The 17236-nt window shown below is 56.1% G+C and overlaps 1 protein-coding gene across 1 annotated transcript; it reads right to left on the reverse strand.

Annotated features, from left to right (window-relative positions):
- Positions 1–9128: 9128 nt before the first annotated feature.
- On the reverse strand, positions 9129–17019 carry GLI1 (GLI family zinc finger 1). Its single transcript, XM_086478710.1, has 11 exons — positions 16923–17019; positions 16661–16756; positions 15229–15424; positions 14830–14989; positions 14643–14744; positions 14376–14516; positions 13593–13742; positions 12930–13094; positions 12225–12473; positions 11753–12043; positions 9129–11384 (listed from the first exon to the last, which is right to left on the reverse strand). The coding sequence occupies exons 1-11, from the start codon at positions 17017–17019 to the stop codon at positions 9129–9131; spliced, it is 3903 nt and encodes a 1300-aa protein (XP_086334836.1).
- Positions 17020–17236: the final 217 nt, after the last annotated feature.

Genomic DNA, 17236 nt, shown 5'->3' on the forward strand with positions numbered 1-17236 from the left:
CGACGCTGCCGAGTCTGCAGCGACGCAACAGAAACGAGTGCAAGCCGTGACGAGGACAGGGACGTGGCAGCAGGTACCAGATGTAACACTGAAACACCGCGCTGGCTCACCTTTGTTTCAGAGGAGGAACACACACCTGAGCACACACAGCACAAAGGATTTTATTCTACCTCGAGCCATGCAGCTGTCCTCAGCATCTTCACAACTGTCTTGTCGCAGCCACATCATGATTTGGATTCCTGGTGGAAAATGAGGGCGCTCTGCATTTTGCAACGGGCCCTCACTTTCCAAACCTGCACACAAGAGTAACACTTCACCCGTCAGATGATGCCAGAAACTAGAAAGCCCCGCAAAAGGGTTTGCATTCCCACACTCACACAAACAGGTTACGTTCACCTGCTTCACTGCCTGATCTTCCTCTGTGCTGACCATCTACTTCCACTCCGCACAACCTTCCGCAGTCGGATCTGCAGTCACCTCCCTGTGGTCATTCACTGCACTGCAATAGGCAGAGCAGGGGGAAAAAAAACCCAGCTGAAGGAAAAAATAAATTAAAAAAAAAAAAAATCCCTGGCTGTTTTTTTTGTTGGGGGTTATTTTTGGGCGGGGGGGGATGGTGGGGTGTGTTTTTCAATTAAGGAAAGTGCTATTTCAACTCTTAAGTCCAATCTACAAGGAAAAACAAACCACATGTGCAAGGCTAGACACACTCATGTATATTGCAGAGCTTGTACCAGCGCTACATTCTGGATAGTGCTGAATGACAAAGCAGAATTAAATCTTGCGAGAATCCTGCTCTAAAAGATCTCTGGTTGCAAAGTGAATATTGTAGATCACCAACAAGAGTTCTAAGTCACCAGGATTCCTACTTTTCTCCATCTGACTCCCTCAACAGAAATAAACAAGTCCCAAAGGACAGAAAACACCAGGATAGGGTAGAAACAAAACAAAACAAAACAAAAAAAAGAAAGAAAAAAAAGAAAGAACACAAAAAAACCCAAAGCATCAGGAACTGTACCAAACATCTTAAGTAACAAGTGGCTTGAACAAAAATAAATCACAAAACACATCAGGAGAGGTGTCAAGAAAGACAAATGAGTCCACACAGAGCAACACCGACATCCTCCTAAGAGGACTATGCAGGTGAGAGAAGGCCCTTTGAAGGGCACTGGTTTTGACGAGGCCACTTGTCACACAGATTGATTCTGGTGCCTGGAAGGAAAATGGAGGGGACTCAGGGGACAGAGGGCACACAAAGGATGTGGAGGGACTTGGACAGCTGATCAAGGTGGCTGCAGTGCAAAGACAAAAGGATGGCTTCCAGGGCACACTGACCAACAGAGAGGTCTTGCAGGGACTAGAGGGCATGTGAAGGGCTCTGGATCACAAGAAAGGCAAACGGAGGTCTCTGGTGTGGAAGATACACAAATTGGCATATCCCTAGGCAATAAGCAGGGGCGGGGGGGGGCGCAGTTCCAGGGGTACAAGGGGTACAAGAAAGGTAAATGTGGGGCTCTCAGGTGCCCCAAAACACAAGCCCAGCTGTCCTGAGAGGAGTTGGAAGTCGGAGGGGTTCTTCTGAGAGGGGAGAAATAAGGCCTCTGGGATGTACCAAAAGCAAAAGGAGATTTGAGGGGACCAGAGAGAATACAGGGGATTTAATGGGGCAAAAGGACAAACAGGCATCTTGATGCTACCAAAGAGCCTGCAGGGACCAAAAGTCAAGCAGAATAATCGTGGGAATTAGAAGGAAACAAGCTTCTGAGGGAACAAGGCAGCAAATAAAAAGCTTGTGAGAGGCCCAGAGGCAAATGGATGGGTCCTGAGGGGAGCAAATTGGAAGTTTCTTATCTCTGAGACTTGACTTTTGTTCTGCAGACTGCTGTCCTGCGGGCTCGGCACACAACTTGGGGATCCCTGCCCAGGCAGTCCTGACCTGCAACACCACACGCCCACAACCGTTCTAAGTCATGCAGCTTCACAACCTGAACGGCAAATGGCAAGTATTTCTCCAGGACAGCTCTGACATAGGTTTTTCCGCTCCAGAGTGACAGGGAGAAGTTGCTCCTGCCCACAGTACTGCCTCTGATAACGCACCTCCTTCCTCACTATCTTGTCCTGCTCCTGCCACTCCTCTCTAGCCACTGCCCACCTCCAAGCATCCAGGGCAGCTGGTTCTCACCTGCGTGGTCCTTTGTGTCCTGCCTCCAGCCTCTCCTCTCTGCCCCACAGCCGGCAGCCCAGGCACCCTGGCCTTGTGCTCACCTGGGAGGACCCGGCCGCCAGCTTGGGCAGAGCAGAGGGCAGGGAGAAGGATGTCCCTCCACACCACACGCCTGGGCACAGTGCAACACAGCAGCACCAATGAGGCATCCTGGGACCCCAATGATGGGACAGCAGGCGGCTCTGGAGCACAATGGGACCTTTGGATAGCTTCTGGAGCAAAGGATGGAGGTAGTGGGGGGGCTCAAGGGCTGACAGGAGAGCCCAGAGAGAATGAGGGTGAAAGGAGTGCCTCAAGGCATGAGGAAAGGCTCAGGAGGGGATCTGATGAAACAAGAGGCTCAAAGTGCGCTACAGGGACAAGGAAGGACCAGAGAGACCAAAGAAGGCTCAGGAACATGGCAAGGAACTCGGGAGGGGATCGGCACAGAGTACACGTATTTTTTGAGGGCCAGGGATGGAACAGAGGCAATCTTTGGCTCTTCATGCTTTGCAGCACAATGGCAGTCTCGGGAGGGGTTCCCAAGGAGACCAGAGGGGTCCAAATGAAAGGTGAGGGATGCGGGAGGGGTTGGGATGACACTAGAGGGGTCCTAAAAGGACTATACAGGCAGGAAAAGGCTGACAGGACAACAGGAGCTCAGGACAGCTTCTGCATACAACACAGAGGTCCTAGAGGAGCTCAAAGACCAAAAGAGGGGTGGTCCAAGATGAGGCTTTTCTGGCCAAGATGCTGGAACCAGCCAAGCAAAAGCATCCGCCCCAGCAAATTGAGGCAGTTGGGGCAGAAACTCCCAGTTTAGGGTATTTGGAGAAGGGTGGGGACAGATCCACACAAGATCCCCACCATTTGGGGGTGCTGGGGGCTCGGGCAGCAGGACCTCTGGACAGCCACAACTTGTTTGAGACCAGTGCCATCGACAGCCCCCAAAACATGCTGTGACCCCGCTTGGTGATCACAACCTCTGGCCTTGCCTCCAAAGAACCATGGGGGCACATGACAGATTCCCACCCACTGCAACTTCCCACCAGAGAGGCAGTTATGGCAGACTTCAGAGGAATAGTTTTTCTTTTTTCTTTTTTTTTTTTTCCCTTTTCTTACAAGAATAGATGGTTTTGTGTCTGTCACTCCAGGGAAGTCACCGCTCACTGCACTGGCCTCTCTCCTCGCTAGCACTACCATTACTGTTATCATTCATTATTGTTTGTTCTTTCTCCCAAAAAAAGCTCCCCGCTCCAGAAAAAAAATAAACAAATGGAAAAAAAAAAAAAAAGAAAAAAAAAAAAAAAGAGGAGAGAGCAGACACTTCCCTCGGCCTTTTGGGCCGGAGGGGAGGGGGGCATGGTTCCCACTTGGCACCAGCCTGGGGACAAAATGAACCAAATCTGGCCTGTGCTGTTGGTAAACTTGACAGTGATGGGCTCGGTGGCACGCAGCAGCTTCTGCTCATGCAGCCCCCAGATGGCCTCCTCCGCCTCCACACACTTGTCAATGCAGATGAAGCCCCGCCCCCCCCCCGCCCCGCCTAAACACCTGCATGTGGGGCATCTGGGGCTCAGAGCCCTGAGACTCCACTGCACACCCACAGGAACCAGGCATCCAGGAAATTCCCCCTCCCCCCCAGACCCTCCTGTGGGACCCAGGTATCCAAGGAATCGCCCACTGCCCACCCATGGGATCCAGGAACTGTTCCCCTGCTCCATAGACTCTACTGGGGACTCAAGCATCTGGGCAACCCACCTCCTCCAGGGGGACCCAGGTGTTGGGGCACATCTGTGACCTGGTCAACGAGGATGCAGGACGTGATGATGCGGCCACGCTGGAAGAAGAGCTGCTCCATCTCCTGCCCTATGTCCTTGGGGAGGCCGCTTGTGTAGAGGTTGACACCATGGATGGAGACCGAGCTGGACCAGGCATAGGACACCTGTGGGGGTTGGGGGAGCAGTCAGCCCCAGAGACCCAGGCATCCAGGAACCAAAACCACCTACTGCCCATGTGCCCCCCCCCTACTCAGGGACCCAGGCATCTGCTGAACGCCCCCCTCAAGGGACACCCTGTGTCCATGTCCCCCAGAGGACCCCAGCATCCCCACACACACCCCCAAAGGACCCCTTTAGTGTCCATCCCCTAGAGACATCCCAGCATCTGCCCCCTGCAAGGGAACCCCTGGTGTCTGGCACCTTGATGATCTTGGTCTGCCGTTGAGGCTGCCAATGGCCTTGGCGTCACCCATCTCAACGCAGCTGACAAAGGCTCTGGGCCTGGGCCTGCAACGCTGCTTACGCCTGACTCCCTGCAGCTGCAGCACAGCTGCATCTGCAAGAGGCAGCTGTACACTTTGGGGAGAAACCTCAGACCAGAAAGCAAGGAGAAAAGCCAGGGAAGATCAAACAAGCCCTCCAGGCAGACCCTGCCCTGCCTGGTGCGATTTCTGTGTGGTGCCGTCTCCCCTTTCCCTGGTACCTTGGGCTGGCATTGTTATCAATAGGAATGAGAATCACAAGTTCTCATTGGAGAGGAGCTCTCTTGCCCTGCACTTGTCCCCCACCAGCCAGGAGAAACTCTTCCCAGGCTGCCAGCCAAATCAGTCAGTTGCAGCACCTGTGAGGAAAGGGGCAGGCATTTACCTCCTTATTGGCCATTAACCAAACAGCCCACCAGTACCACACAACACATGCTCTCTGAACCCAAATCAACATGTTGATGACTTCCTTGACAGCCACTTTATTCTGCAACTTCTTCCACCTCTACCCCTGCTCCTTGCCTCTACTCTGCCTTCCCATTATTTCCTCCTTCCTCCATACACTATTCATGAGCATTATTTGCTTCTACAGCTGGAACGCTACAGGCAAGACAACCCCAGACCAGGAAGAAAGTAAAACAACAACAAAAACCACACAGCAGTGTAAGAACATCTCTGAAGAAACACTGTCTGTGCTAGATTCAGGAATAGGCCATCAGACTAACATAGTAAGTGCAGAAGAGGATGCCAGCTAGAAAAACTGTACAACGCACAACAGTGTAGCACAGGTATCCTGCTGGAAAAGGGCCAGAGAATGCTGCTCATTAGGAAACAGCTTGCAGTACTGACATAGCAAGATGGCTAAGCCAAAAGACCTAGGCTGTGAAGATTGTGATGCAGATGGCACAACACGAGCACAGACAACTAGACAAGATGGATCAGCAAGTACTTCCCACTGGAGAAAGGCCAGCAGAGCTGAGAGGGCAGTCATCAAGATGGCCAGATTGAAAGACTCCAGCCAAGATGACCACAGTAGAGACATTGGTACAGGCAGGTGGGAAAGGACCAGGGAGTGCTGCCTTAGAGAACAGAGCCAGCAAAACAAAGGTGACCAGTGGTAAGGAAAATGGACAGGAGGGCCTACAAACTGGAATGCCATGATGCACCACTGTACACAACAGAAGATGCACCTGATCTGTGCAAGGTCTGGGTTGCTCTGAAAGGTGCACTGAGGGCCCTGGGGCACATGGAAAGGCACACTGAGAGCCATGGAAAGCATGGCACCCTCATGCAAAGAAGAGCTAGCAAAACTGAGACAGCCAGAGCCAAGACATCTGGCAAGAAAAACCTATGACACAAGAGCACCACAACACAATGCTTACTGCTTCAGCATGGAGAGCGAGATGAGATCGGATCTGTGCAGAAGGGATTTGGTGATTTCAGCTGGTGCTCGTGAGGTGACCGTGGTGGTGGCACAATGCACGTATCACGCATTTCAAGCAGCAGGAATAATGCAAATAAAAGCTTGGAAATCAGAAGCCCCATAGGCAAGACATGAAGCCTGACAGGTGCCATAGATGGCAAAGAGGAGCATGTCAGGCCTACCCTCCCCACCTACCTCCAAAGCCCCCTCTCCTGTAAGGTTCCCACCTCACTTACCCTTAGTGTAGCTCTATGTAGACTCCACCCCCAGAAGGCACTCCCAGCAGCAGCTGTCTTCTTTCACCCACTCACCCTCAGCTCTGCCTCCCCATTGACCACAGCCTTCCTGTCTGCAACCTGCTGGTGTTCCCCCACTGCACGTCCACAGCCCCTGTGCCCATGTCACCAAAGGTTAGATATCTTCAGCCCCATTGAGCCTGCTGACAATGGTCACACAGGCCTCAGCACAAGACACGTGCTTTGTTACTGAGGAGAGACCTGGTGATGAGGCTGCATCAGCTCTGCCATAAGCGTTGCGATAGCAGGAAGGAAAAAAAACAGGGCACCACTAGGAAGAGGTCTGGCTGGGAGCATGACACGCTGCCCCTGCTCTGTCCATCCCACGTGCCCGTTTCCTGTGTGCCTGGACACCTCTGTTGATGGACATCGGACCATGATCACAAACTCAGCTGTTGTTATGAACTTTGCTTTTCTCTCTTGTCATCTTCTTTTCATGACTGCAGTTCCAGCTCAGAGAATCCTGTGTTTCATCCCTCCCCGAGCACAGTAAGCCTAGAGCAAACAGTGAACACTCTCTCATCCCCTTCCCAAGAAGGAAAGGAAAAGGGTCACTTACCGCCGCTAATAAACGAGACCTGCCTCCCGCCCCCCTTCTCGGGGTTAGACCTCTGCCTGCCCCAGCAGACCCCCCAAACCCCGGCACAGAGCCTCCCACGCTGACCCTCCCACCACGGAGACCCGGCACCGCCACGGTACGTTATGCCGGGACCGGCGCTGCCCCGCGTGTCGCATGGGGCTTTTCTCTGCTGCTCCGGCGCTGCACCGCGGAGCCCCGGGGTGCAGCGCGAGCGGCGGCAGAGCCGACATCGGCCCTTTCCCAGCCGGCCGAGGCCCCGGGAGCGGCGCCGGCGAGGACCGCGGCGCAGCGCGGCAGCTCCGGGGCGGCGGCGGGAGCGTCCGCAGCGCGCTCCGCGGCGGGGCGGGGTTTGTAGCGCTGACGCCGAGCTGTCGCCGTGGAAACGCCGGTTCCCGGTGCAGGCCCCGGAAGGAGCTCAGGGATCCACGTCACCGCCCGAAGAACAGCCCCGCAGACGGTGGCGGCGGAGCAGAGCGAGCCCCGGAGGCCCGGAACGCTCCCCGCGGGTTGGAGGTGCGGCGCGGCAGGGCAGGACGGTCCTCGGGGCCTTGAGGAAGCCCCTTGCGGTCAGGAAAGGCCTGCAGCCCTCGGGGACTCACCCGGGCCACAGAGACCCCGCTGCAGCTGGGAAGTCCCCGAAAACCCCCGGGACTCTGGCAGGACACCTTCAGACCCTGAAAGAACCCCAGTTGGTCTGAGAACAGGCCCAGGGACCAGTAAAGATGCTCTTGAGCATAACTTGGAGGTTCTGGACAATCCCAGAGAATTTGCAGGAGCCTTGGAATAACTGGGAATGGCCCAGCACACCTGGAGCAGCTCAAGCAGCATGGACACCCTCTCAGGGACCTGGAGAACAGCCCCAGCAATGTACTAACAGCCTGGAAGGAGCCCTGGAGCATGCCCAGACGCACCAGGATGGCCTAAACCACCCAATTTATGGTTTTGAAATGCCAAATGCTGCCCTGAAGACACTAGGTGTGCCCTAAGGGGCCTTGGGAAGCCCACCCAGCTTGCAGCAGCAGCAAGGCAGCCCTCAGAAAAAAACACCAGAGAATGTGTAGCAGCTCGGAGCCATCAAAAGGCTACCCAGAGACCCAAGAAAAGCCCCAGAGCAGCCCCAAACACCCCTAGGCAGTCCCAGAGACCCTACAAAGACTCCCCAGCACTCAGAGCAACACTACAGATACCAGTGTGGTGCCTCAATGCCTAGGAAGTAGTTCCCAAAGATGCCGAGATGGTCTGAAGGAAAAGCCTCACCTCTAGGCATAGCCCCAGAGGCACCAAGACATACCTTGAAGCTATGCCTCCACGTGCACCCGGATCTCACTGTGCTTCTGCCAGTGCTTTTGCTCAATGCTGCCAGGCCTGCAATGGGGGGAGCAGCACTGCCCTCCTCCACCACCACCCCTGCAGTGGGAATCAGTGTGTGGTTGGCCTGTGCAGCAATGCACTATGGCTGAATCCCCAATCCAAAGGGGGGGGGGGGTGGGGGTGGGGGGTGCTTCTGCAGGTCCAGGCACAAGTGGGTCTTGGTCCCCAATGAGGGAAAGAGGGAGGGGGCAATGGGGGCTGTACAGCACCCAGCACAGGGGTCCAGCCTGGAGCCCACCTGCAGGGATGAAAAAGCACACAGCTCACACTCCCCTGAGAAAGGGGTTTAATGGGGAGGGGAGGCATTGCTCTTTCTTTCAACCAAAAGAAAGGCTAGGTTAACACCCACAGGAGAGACATACACATATGCACACTATGTATGGAGTGACACAGGCAGTGCCAGGCACCCCAAGCCCCCACCCCCCACCTGTGGTGGAGAACTGCCTCCCCCTGCTCCCTCCTTCAGCAAGATGGAGCTGGCGGGGGGTGTGTGTGGTGTGTGTGTGTGTGTGTGTGTGTGTTGCTAAGCAAGGAGTGATTGCAGTCCTGACAAAGACTGGGATTTAAGGGGATGGGGGTCAGTGGAAACATAGGGATAGGGCCTGCCCACAGGGTTGGGGAGGGTGGAACTCTTTGGTTTCAATATTAAGACTGCGCAAGGCCACCTTGTCCAGAGGACATGGGGAGGCAGGTAAAAGGTTCCAGGCACTGAAATGGAAGGGCTCAGTAAAACCAGTTCCCCCCTCAAGAGGTGACCTGAAGCGCCTGATCAGTTGTGGCCGTGTCTGGGACGCAGCAACGTCCCTCCTCTGAGCAAGCCTGGCACTCAACAGACTGGCGAAAGGGGAACTCGAGTGTTTCTCCCCCCTTCCCTCCCGCACCAGGCATAAATCTGCATGTGAGAAGGAATTCCACACCTCTTGCCCAATGTGGTTTGGGCCCCCCCCACCCCTGGTTGCAGACATGCCCACCTGATAGCTAGCCCCTCCTAGTTAGGACAGAGAGTTGAGGAAATGGCTCTCCCCTGCCAGAGTGCTCAACATGGAGCTCATGTCACCCACGGCCATGTTGGCACCACCAGATGCAGGAAGCAGGAGGCCACCAACAGGGCTTGGGGGCCCAGGCAGCAGTGCACGTGTCTCTGGATCTTCCACAATGGCAGCAAAGTCAAGGTGCGTATTCTCCAGGTCCAGGGAGTCCAGGCTGTTGGCTACCTGCTCCCCCGAATCCAGGTAGTTATATGAGCTGCCTTTGAGTCCTTCCAAGCTCCCACCATAATGCCCAGGACCCCCACAGCTTGCTGCTGCTTGGCCCAGCAGCTTATGCCCACCTTTGCCCACCTGCACATGTGTGCCCTGGCCTGGGTAATACAGCAGGGCATTACTGGGCCCCTCAGGTGTGGGGCGGGCAGGGGGCAAGCGAAGTACACGCCGGGAGCTGGCTTCCACTCCCTCATAGGAATGACTTGGCTGAGCCAGGCTGCCTGCATAGTTCAGACTGTTTTGCTGACCAGATGGTTTAGGGCCACCGGGTGGGTGTGGCACCATCTCTGGGTTGAAGCATGGGGCATTTAGGAGATGTTGGGTCTCTGCCAGACCCTGCAGGTGATCTGGTTTGGCTTGGTAACCAGAGTACTTGGGGCTGAGGTACAGTGGTGCTTGCATGGCTTGGCACTGCCCAGGTTCGCTGCCCAGCCCCATGCCAGCCTCCCCTCCTTTGGAGGCTAGTTGGTCTCCCCACATCAGAGCCTGCTGGGCCTGCACATAGCTGCGGACCATCACTTCTTTGGTCTGCATGGTGGGGGCCTGGGCTCTTCTAGCGCCCGGGCTCAACGTGCCCATGTAACTGACAGGTGCCTGTTCCTCGGACTGGTAACCGCCAGGCCCTACATTCATGGCTTGGCCAAATGATGCAGGAGGCTGCACGGGCCCAGCAAGCCTGGCATTCTGGCATGGAGCAAGTGCTGGCATAGGTAGTGGGTAACGCTGCTCAGTTTTGATCTGTAGTCGGTTAAGCCGGTGCCCCCCAGAAAATCCACTGTCCTGGCATGAGCTCACAAATTTGGGTTGCTGCCCACAAGAACTGGGTAGGGGGTACTCAGTACTTTGAGGGTGACAGTGTGGCCCAGACATGGCAGCAGCAGTGGCACTGACACCTGACTGCCCAGAACTCATCCCCAGATTGCCTTGGGGAGGTTCATCCCAAGGAGCTGGCATGGTCCCATTGCCAGCATGCATACTTGTGAAGTGCTGGTTCATCTGGCACGGAGGGAGGGAGAACTCTGACTGAAGCAACCCCTCCTCCATGTCCCCATGCCCTCCTGGGTTCATTTGCATACCCCCCATGGTCCGGTGCGGGCTGCTGTAGAGGCTTTCACACTGGAGCTCCACACCTGTCCCCTGGCATGGGAAGCCTTCCTCGGGGCAGTCCAAGTACTGTTCCATCTCCAGCAAGCCAGACTCCATGCCTGGGCCAGTGTCCTGTACGCTCACACTCTCCAGGAAGACATTTTCACTGATACTAGGTGGGCGTGGGGAGAAGACATGGCGCTGAAGGTTGATATCAGAACTACCCAAGGGCTGCAGAGTAGTTTTGCCCACTCCTGGGACGTTCACGTTACTCATGCTCTTAAAACGATGCACCTTGGGCACAGCATGAGGGTTGGCCACGGTCCGGGCAGGGTCGCTGGCCCGTCGCACAGCATTCCGAGGGACCAGGTGAGGGAGTATGCTGCCTGCATAGCCAGGGTAGTCATTGGAACTGTGCCTTCGCAGCAAACCGTTTGCAAGGAAGCGGGGTTCAGCTGGCCCAAGGCAGTCCCCAGGTAAGGTGCTGTTGTGGCCACCCATGCTCACCCGCTCCATGTTAGGCAGTGGGGTTGGGGGTGGGCCACCTGTGGCTGCAGCATATTTGGCCTTGAGACAGTAGCGCTGGGCCGAGGTAAGGCTTCCCACACCTGGCAGCCCTCCACAGTGGCTGGCATCACTGGAGCGTCGCGACTCATCCGGAGAGATGGGGTCGTCTGCCAGGCCTGCCCCGCCAGGCATTGCCCCTGGCTCGCCACCCAGACACGGCCCAGCCAGGTACGGGGACACCAGGGATGAGCGCCGGCTCACGGTGTAGGCTGAGCTTACGGTACTGGTGGCACTGTTCCGGCGCTCGTTCAGTGGCATGCCCATCTCTGCTGCTGACAGCTCTGCAATGCGCCGGTGCGAGGCAGCTGGCGGCAGCACGGAGATCCCAGGCACCTCCCCAAGCAGGCCTAAGGAAAGAAAAGGAGGCATTATGCCAGGGCACTCAGGACACAGCATGGCACCAGTGGTCAGAGAAGAAACAGGCAGCCCTCCAGTACCAGCATGCAGCCTCTTCCGTGGTTAGTGCCCACTAGGACGGGAAGCAGATTCAAGCGGTGGCCAAAAGAGGCGGCAGAAGATCATTTAGAATCATTTAGGTTGGAAAAGAGCTTTAAGATCATCGAGTCCAAAGATGGGGCCTGGCCCAGACATGGGGGTCCACCTCTAGTAAAAGGAAGGTGTGGAAACCTCTCTGGCTGCAAACCAGACCTCTCTTGACACAGTGCCCATGGGACTGGCCCCGCATCTGGGTGGGAGGGAACCACAGTCTCACCGGCTCCAGGGATGGCTGGCAAATTCAGGCCCTTGGTAGCTGATGGCTTCCTCATCTGCTTCAGTTTGTCAATGCGAAGATTTTCTAGCTTGTGGAGGGCCATGAGCCCTGAGGTGCCCATGGGCTCACCAGGCACCACATCTTCCAGCGTGGACAGATCCTCGTAGCTCCCACCTGCATTGCCCGCCATCTCCACCCCACTGTCATTGTTGGTGGTGCTGCCAAGTGGTGAGTGGTCGCTGCTGCACGATGACTGCCCGCCTGGGCTGGGCTGTGGCTTCTAGGAGGGTACACAAAACATTAACCAAGGAAAAAGGGGTCAGATGTCCACTATACACTTAATACAACCTGCGAGCCCGCACCCTGCCAGATGTGGAGATGAGTCCCCTACCATGCAAACTGACTTCTCCGACAGGCCTGGCCAGGCCCTCCCTCCATCATCAACACCCCCAGCTCCTTACCAAGGCCAAGTCAGGCACCAAGAGTTTGCTGTCATCCTTCCGGGCCTCAGTGTGGCCATTTGTGTCTTTCTCCTGCTTCATGTCTGGGGGGCCACTGGGGGTGGGCAACGCACGGCCTGGCACCACATCCCCTCGGTGCTTTTTGGTGACGTGGGCGTCAGGGCCGTGCACCGTCTTCACATGTTTGCGCAGGGAACTGGGGTCTGTGTAGCGCTTGGTGCAGCCTGGAATCTTGCACACATACGGCTTCTGTCAGGGAAGAAAGGTCGGCACCGTGGAGGGAGAGTGTTAGCTCCAACTAGATACGTCTCCCAGCAAAGTACCAGCTGGGCATGACATAAATCCCCCTCCCCTCCCTCTCAAGTAGGCCCGAGAACTGGGGGTGGGAAGGGATCAAAGAGGCCGAGTGCCCTTGGAGAGGGCACATTAGGTGCTACGGCAGGGCCTTGGAGGAGGTCATGGGGAGCCAAGAATGCAAGGACAGTGATCCACAGGAGTGGGGCAGGGGGTAAAGGGACCCTGGTGGGAATGCAGGTGACCAAGGAAGGGAGCAGGGGGCCATACTTGATTAGAGCAGGCAAGGAGGGAGTTTGGGCACACAGGAAAAAAAAAAACAGGGATGCAGGGAGTTTTCAGAGTACAAGGCTAATCAGGAGACATATGGGGAGCCCAAAGGGGTACAAAGAGCCCCAGATGGGTCTGTACCTCATTGGAGTGAGTGCGGTTTTGATGCTTGGCCCGGTCAGAAGCATTGGAGAAGGCCTTGTTGCAACCCTCGTGTTCACAGACGTAGGGTTTTTCACCCGTGTGTGAGCGTAGATGCGTCTTGAGGTTCTCCAGGCGTGAGTAAGCTTTGTTACAGCCCTCAAACTGTGCAGGCAAGCAGGGTGAAACATGCCACACACCTTCAACAGGCTCTGTATCACATCACCCCCATACTACATACCCACGGCACATCTGCATGGACACGTACCACACCTCCCAACGAATGCACAACACACCTGTGCTGCTTCAGGTGTATGTCCTCACACCACTGCCCAGCCGTTTGCCTCTGGCCTATGTCATGCCACCTCACTATGCACCGGCCACACAGCTGTGCTGTACCCAGCCTGCTACATACCTCTTTACCTCATGTGCATCTCTGCCATGACGTTGATCACACAGGCTCTGGCCTGCCACACATGAACCCCACTTTATCATGCACTATCATGCTCCTGACCACGCTGTCTGTCCCACCTCATTTTCCCCAACACATGTCCCCCTCAATGCCATGTACCAGACAGACCAGCTCACACTCTCCCCTGAGCTCTGCCTAGTACAAGGCACCACACCTTAGCAGAGGCTTTGCAAAGACTCATGCTAGCTTACCGTGCATTTGTGAGGTTTCTCGCCTGTGTGACGTCGCATGTGCACCACCAACATGTACTGAGCCTTGAAGGGCCTCTGCTCCCGGGAGCACGCTGCCCAGTGGCACACAAACTCCTTCTTCTCCCCATGGATATGTTCATTGTTGATATGCTGAGAAGAGAGGGGCATCACTGGTGGCATTGGTGAGGTTGCCAAGGGTCAGTGAGATACAGGTGTCTTAAGAGAACGTCATGGCAGAAATGGACAAAGAGAGACTGGGATGGTGGGTGGGGACAGCAGAGGTTAGGGGAAAACAGAGTGGTCAGATGGTGTCTAGAGGAGGCAGGGGATATAGATGATGGCTGGGGGCTATTTTGGGAGGATCAGGAGAAGACATAGAGGTCAAGATGGTCTGAGGGGTGGTCAAGGGGATACAGGAGAGTTGGAGTGTCTGGAAAGAGACAAAAAGCAAAGGAGGAAGTCTGGATGCACCAGTGGTTCAGGAAAGCTGCCCCAGAGCTGAAGAAGGCCAGACCGGGTGTTCCCCCTAGGGACACGGTATGGGAGGGTCATGAGGAACTTGCCCACAAGAAGTGGAGGATGTATGTCCCTCCCTTTCCTAGGGGCAACTTCCAACATTGTCCACCTGTGCAGTGAGTTCTCAGGGCGGGGGGGACGACACGAGGGGAACAGCCCAGCATAGGACAGTCTTAGAGTAGGAGTTGTGGGTTGATAAGGGGGGGATGTCAGCCTGAGGGCAGGTTCTGGAACTGGGTGTATGTACCCAAGCAGGACCTAACTCACATGCACCAGCTGCTCCTGCGTGTCGAACTCCTTGGCACAGCCATCCCAGTAGCAATTGGTTTCATACACAGCCTCAGACTCAGGTTTCCCATCCTCCTTCTCCAGATCTTCCCGAACATCGAGCATCCCCAGCAAGGGGTCCTGGGGGAGCAAAGCCAGATGAGCGCTCCCAGGTATGACCCTTCGTGCTCCCTGTTACTGGGAGGGGCGCCAGGGAGAAGCATAGAGCCCTGGGGAAGTGGTGGGGTCTCAAGGTCTGGGGAGTACCTGGGTGCCTGTGGAAGCTGGACTGGAGATGTCGCCCTCGGATCTCTCCTCTGGGTATTTGACAGTCAAAGGGCTGCTCACGCTCCACTCCAACTTTAGCTGCTACCAGGGCAGGGGAAAGTGGAAAGCAGTGAGCACTGAGATGCCCACTGGACCACCACTTACATGGGATGCAAGGCACCCTTACCTGGCAGTGTTTGAGAGTCCCACGAGCTGAGGCGTGGTGCAGGAGCCCTGGGTGGGTGGACAGGTGTTCGTGGGAGCTACGCTGCGGGGGGGGCGTGTGGCTGTACAGGTGGCCTTGGCCCTTCTGCTGACCAGGTGGACTCTGGTACCCCAGTGATGGACTGCAAAGAGCAAGAGGGATGAGCAGATGACATCATCAGAGGACAGAAATTTAGGGTCTTCTGAGACAGGGATCACAGGTGTCTGAACTCCCAGCCACTCCTTCCCTAACCCACTGTCCCACTCAGATCCCACCTTCCCTAACCCTCACCCCAGTCACTCCCCAAGTTAGGAATCAGCATTCAGGCTCCCAGGCTGACAGGCTGCATGCGTGCCAGCAGGGCTGAAGTCTGGTGCCCACCTGATGGTGCTGATGGAGAGGTGGCCATAGGAGCCACTGACAGACGTGCAGCGGGAGTTGATGAATGCAACGAGGGAGTTGGGTGAGGTGCGGATTACCGTCTGCAGGTCAATGCTAGAGTCTGACAGGGGTGAGATGGACAGCGCTCGCTTCTTGCCCAGTTTGCCTGCACCACGGGGCGTTGAGAACCGTGAGCCTGGGATGGCAGCAGAGAGTGGGGGGCACTCCTCTCAGCAAGGGTCTTAGGAGGCTTAAGAAACCCCCAAGGACACAAGCCTGGTGCTTTGGAGCCTGGAGGAGTACCCTGAGTGTGCCGGTTAGCTTCTCATTTAGACTAGAATAGCATAGAATAGCATAGCATAGAATAATAGAGTATTTCCGTTTGAAGGGACCTACAGTGATCACCTAGTCCAACTGCCTGACCAATTTGGGGCTGACCAAAAGTTAAAGCATGTTATGAAGGGCATTGCCCAAATGCCTCTTAAACACTGACATGCTTGGGGTATCGACCACCTCTCTAGGAAGCCTGTTCCAGTGTTTGATCACCCTCTTGGTAAAGAAATGTTTCCAGTCTAAACCTCCCCTAGCACAGCTTTGAACCATTCCCACCCATCCTGGATCCCAGGGAGAAGAGCTCAGCACCTCCCTCTCCAGGTCCTTTCCTCAGGAAGCTGCAGAGAGCAATGAGGTCGCCCCTCAGTCTCCTTTTCTCCAAACTAAACAAACTCAAAACGCTTAGCTGCTCCTCATAGGACAATGCCTTCCAGCCCCGTCACCAGCTTTGTTGCCCTCCTCTGGACACACTCGAGTACCTTCACATCCTTCTTAAATGGTAGGGCCCAGGACTGCACACAGTACTCCACGTGAGGCCACTCCAAAGCTGAATACAGCAGGATAATCAACTCTTTTGACCGGCTGGTCATGCTGTGTTTGATGCACCCCAGGGTGCGGTCTGCCCTCTTGGCTGCCAGGGCACACTGCTGGCTCCTATTGAGCTGCTGCCAAACAGCACCCTAGATCCCTTTCTGCAGGGCTGCTCTCCAGGCACTCCTCTCCCAGTTTATACTTGTTTCTGGCTTTGGACTGTGCAAATGTCGCCCCTCCCTACCACAGCCATCAATGTTGCTAGGGGGTACCTGAACCCCGTGACAAACACATACTGCTTGCTACAGCTGACACCATCTCAAGAAAAGTGCCTGATTCACTTGGCCACAACCAACACAAATCCTCCTGTTCCCACAGGACCACTGTTCCAGCCAAGACAGCTCAAGTCCCAGCAGCCTCCTCCCTCATCACAGGCGCCACTGTCCCCGGCGCTGCCCAACCCCCTCAGCACACACCCCCTGACACACTCAACACAATCCCCGGGAGATGCCTAAACCCCTTGGAGAACCCCTACCTGCCCCATGCCCTCCCAAGACTGGAGACTTACCATCACCACTGCCTGGGTGCTCGGTTCCTGGCACCAACCCATAACCACGGTGACTGCTCATGAGATTTGACTGATGGCATAAGGGGAAATCAAGTCCTGGCAGGGGGGAGACAGATGGGAAGACGGATTAGGGTGGGCGGTGCAAGGAGGAGAGGAGCATCCCTGAACCCAAGGACTGACTCTTTAGTCGGGTGCCCCTCGTGCCCGTGTCAGGCCCTGCTCAGGCCCAGGCACTGGCCAGGATGAGGGGGCTACGACCGACCTTGTGGCCCTGGCGCACCCGTGGCTGGTCCATGGGGGGGGCGCAGGCAGCGGTGCTCAGCACAGCCGGTGGCAGCGGGGCTGACGGGGTTGAACATGTCGCGGCAGGGCCTGGCCAGGCTCAGGAGCACATCTGGTCCTCGCCGAGGGGCTGGAGCCGGTCGGGGCCTGAGGAGCACAAGGGTGGGCCGGCGTCCCCGCCGAGAGCCCCGCGCCCGGCGGCGGCCGGCGCTCTCCCGTGCCCGCCAGGGGGCGCCGCAGCACAGCGCAGCCGCGGGCAGCGGGACCGCACGGAGCCGCCCGCCGGGGACGGAG

Source organism: Leptosomus discolor, chromosome 27 (genome assembly GCF_034619465.1).
Source record: "Leptosomus discolor isolate bLepDis1 chromosome 27, bLepDis1.hap2, whole genome shotgun sequence".
NCBI lineage: Eukaryota > Metazoa > Chordata > Aves > Leptosomiformes > Leptosomidae > Leptosomus > Leptosomus discolor.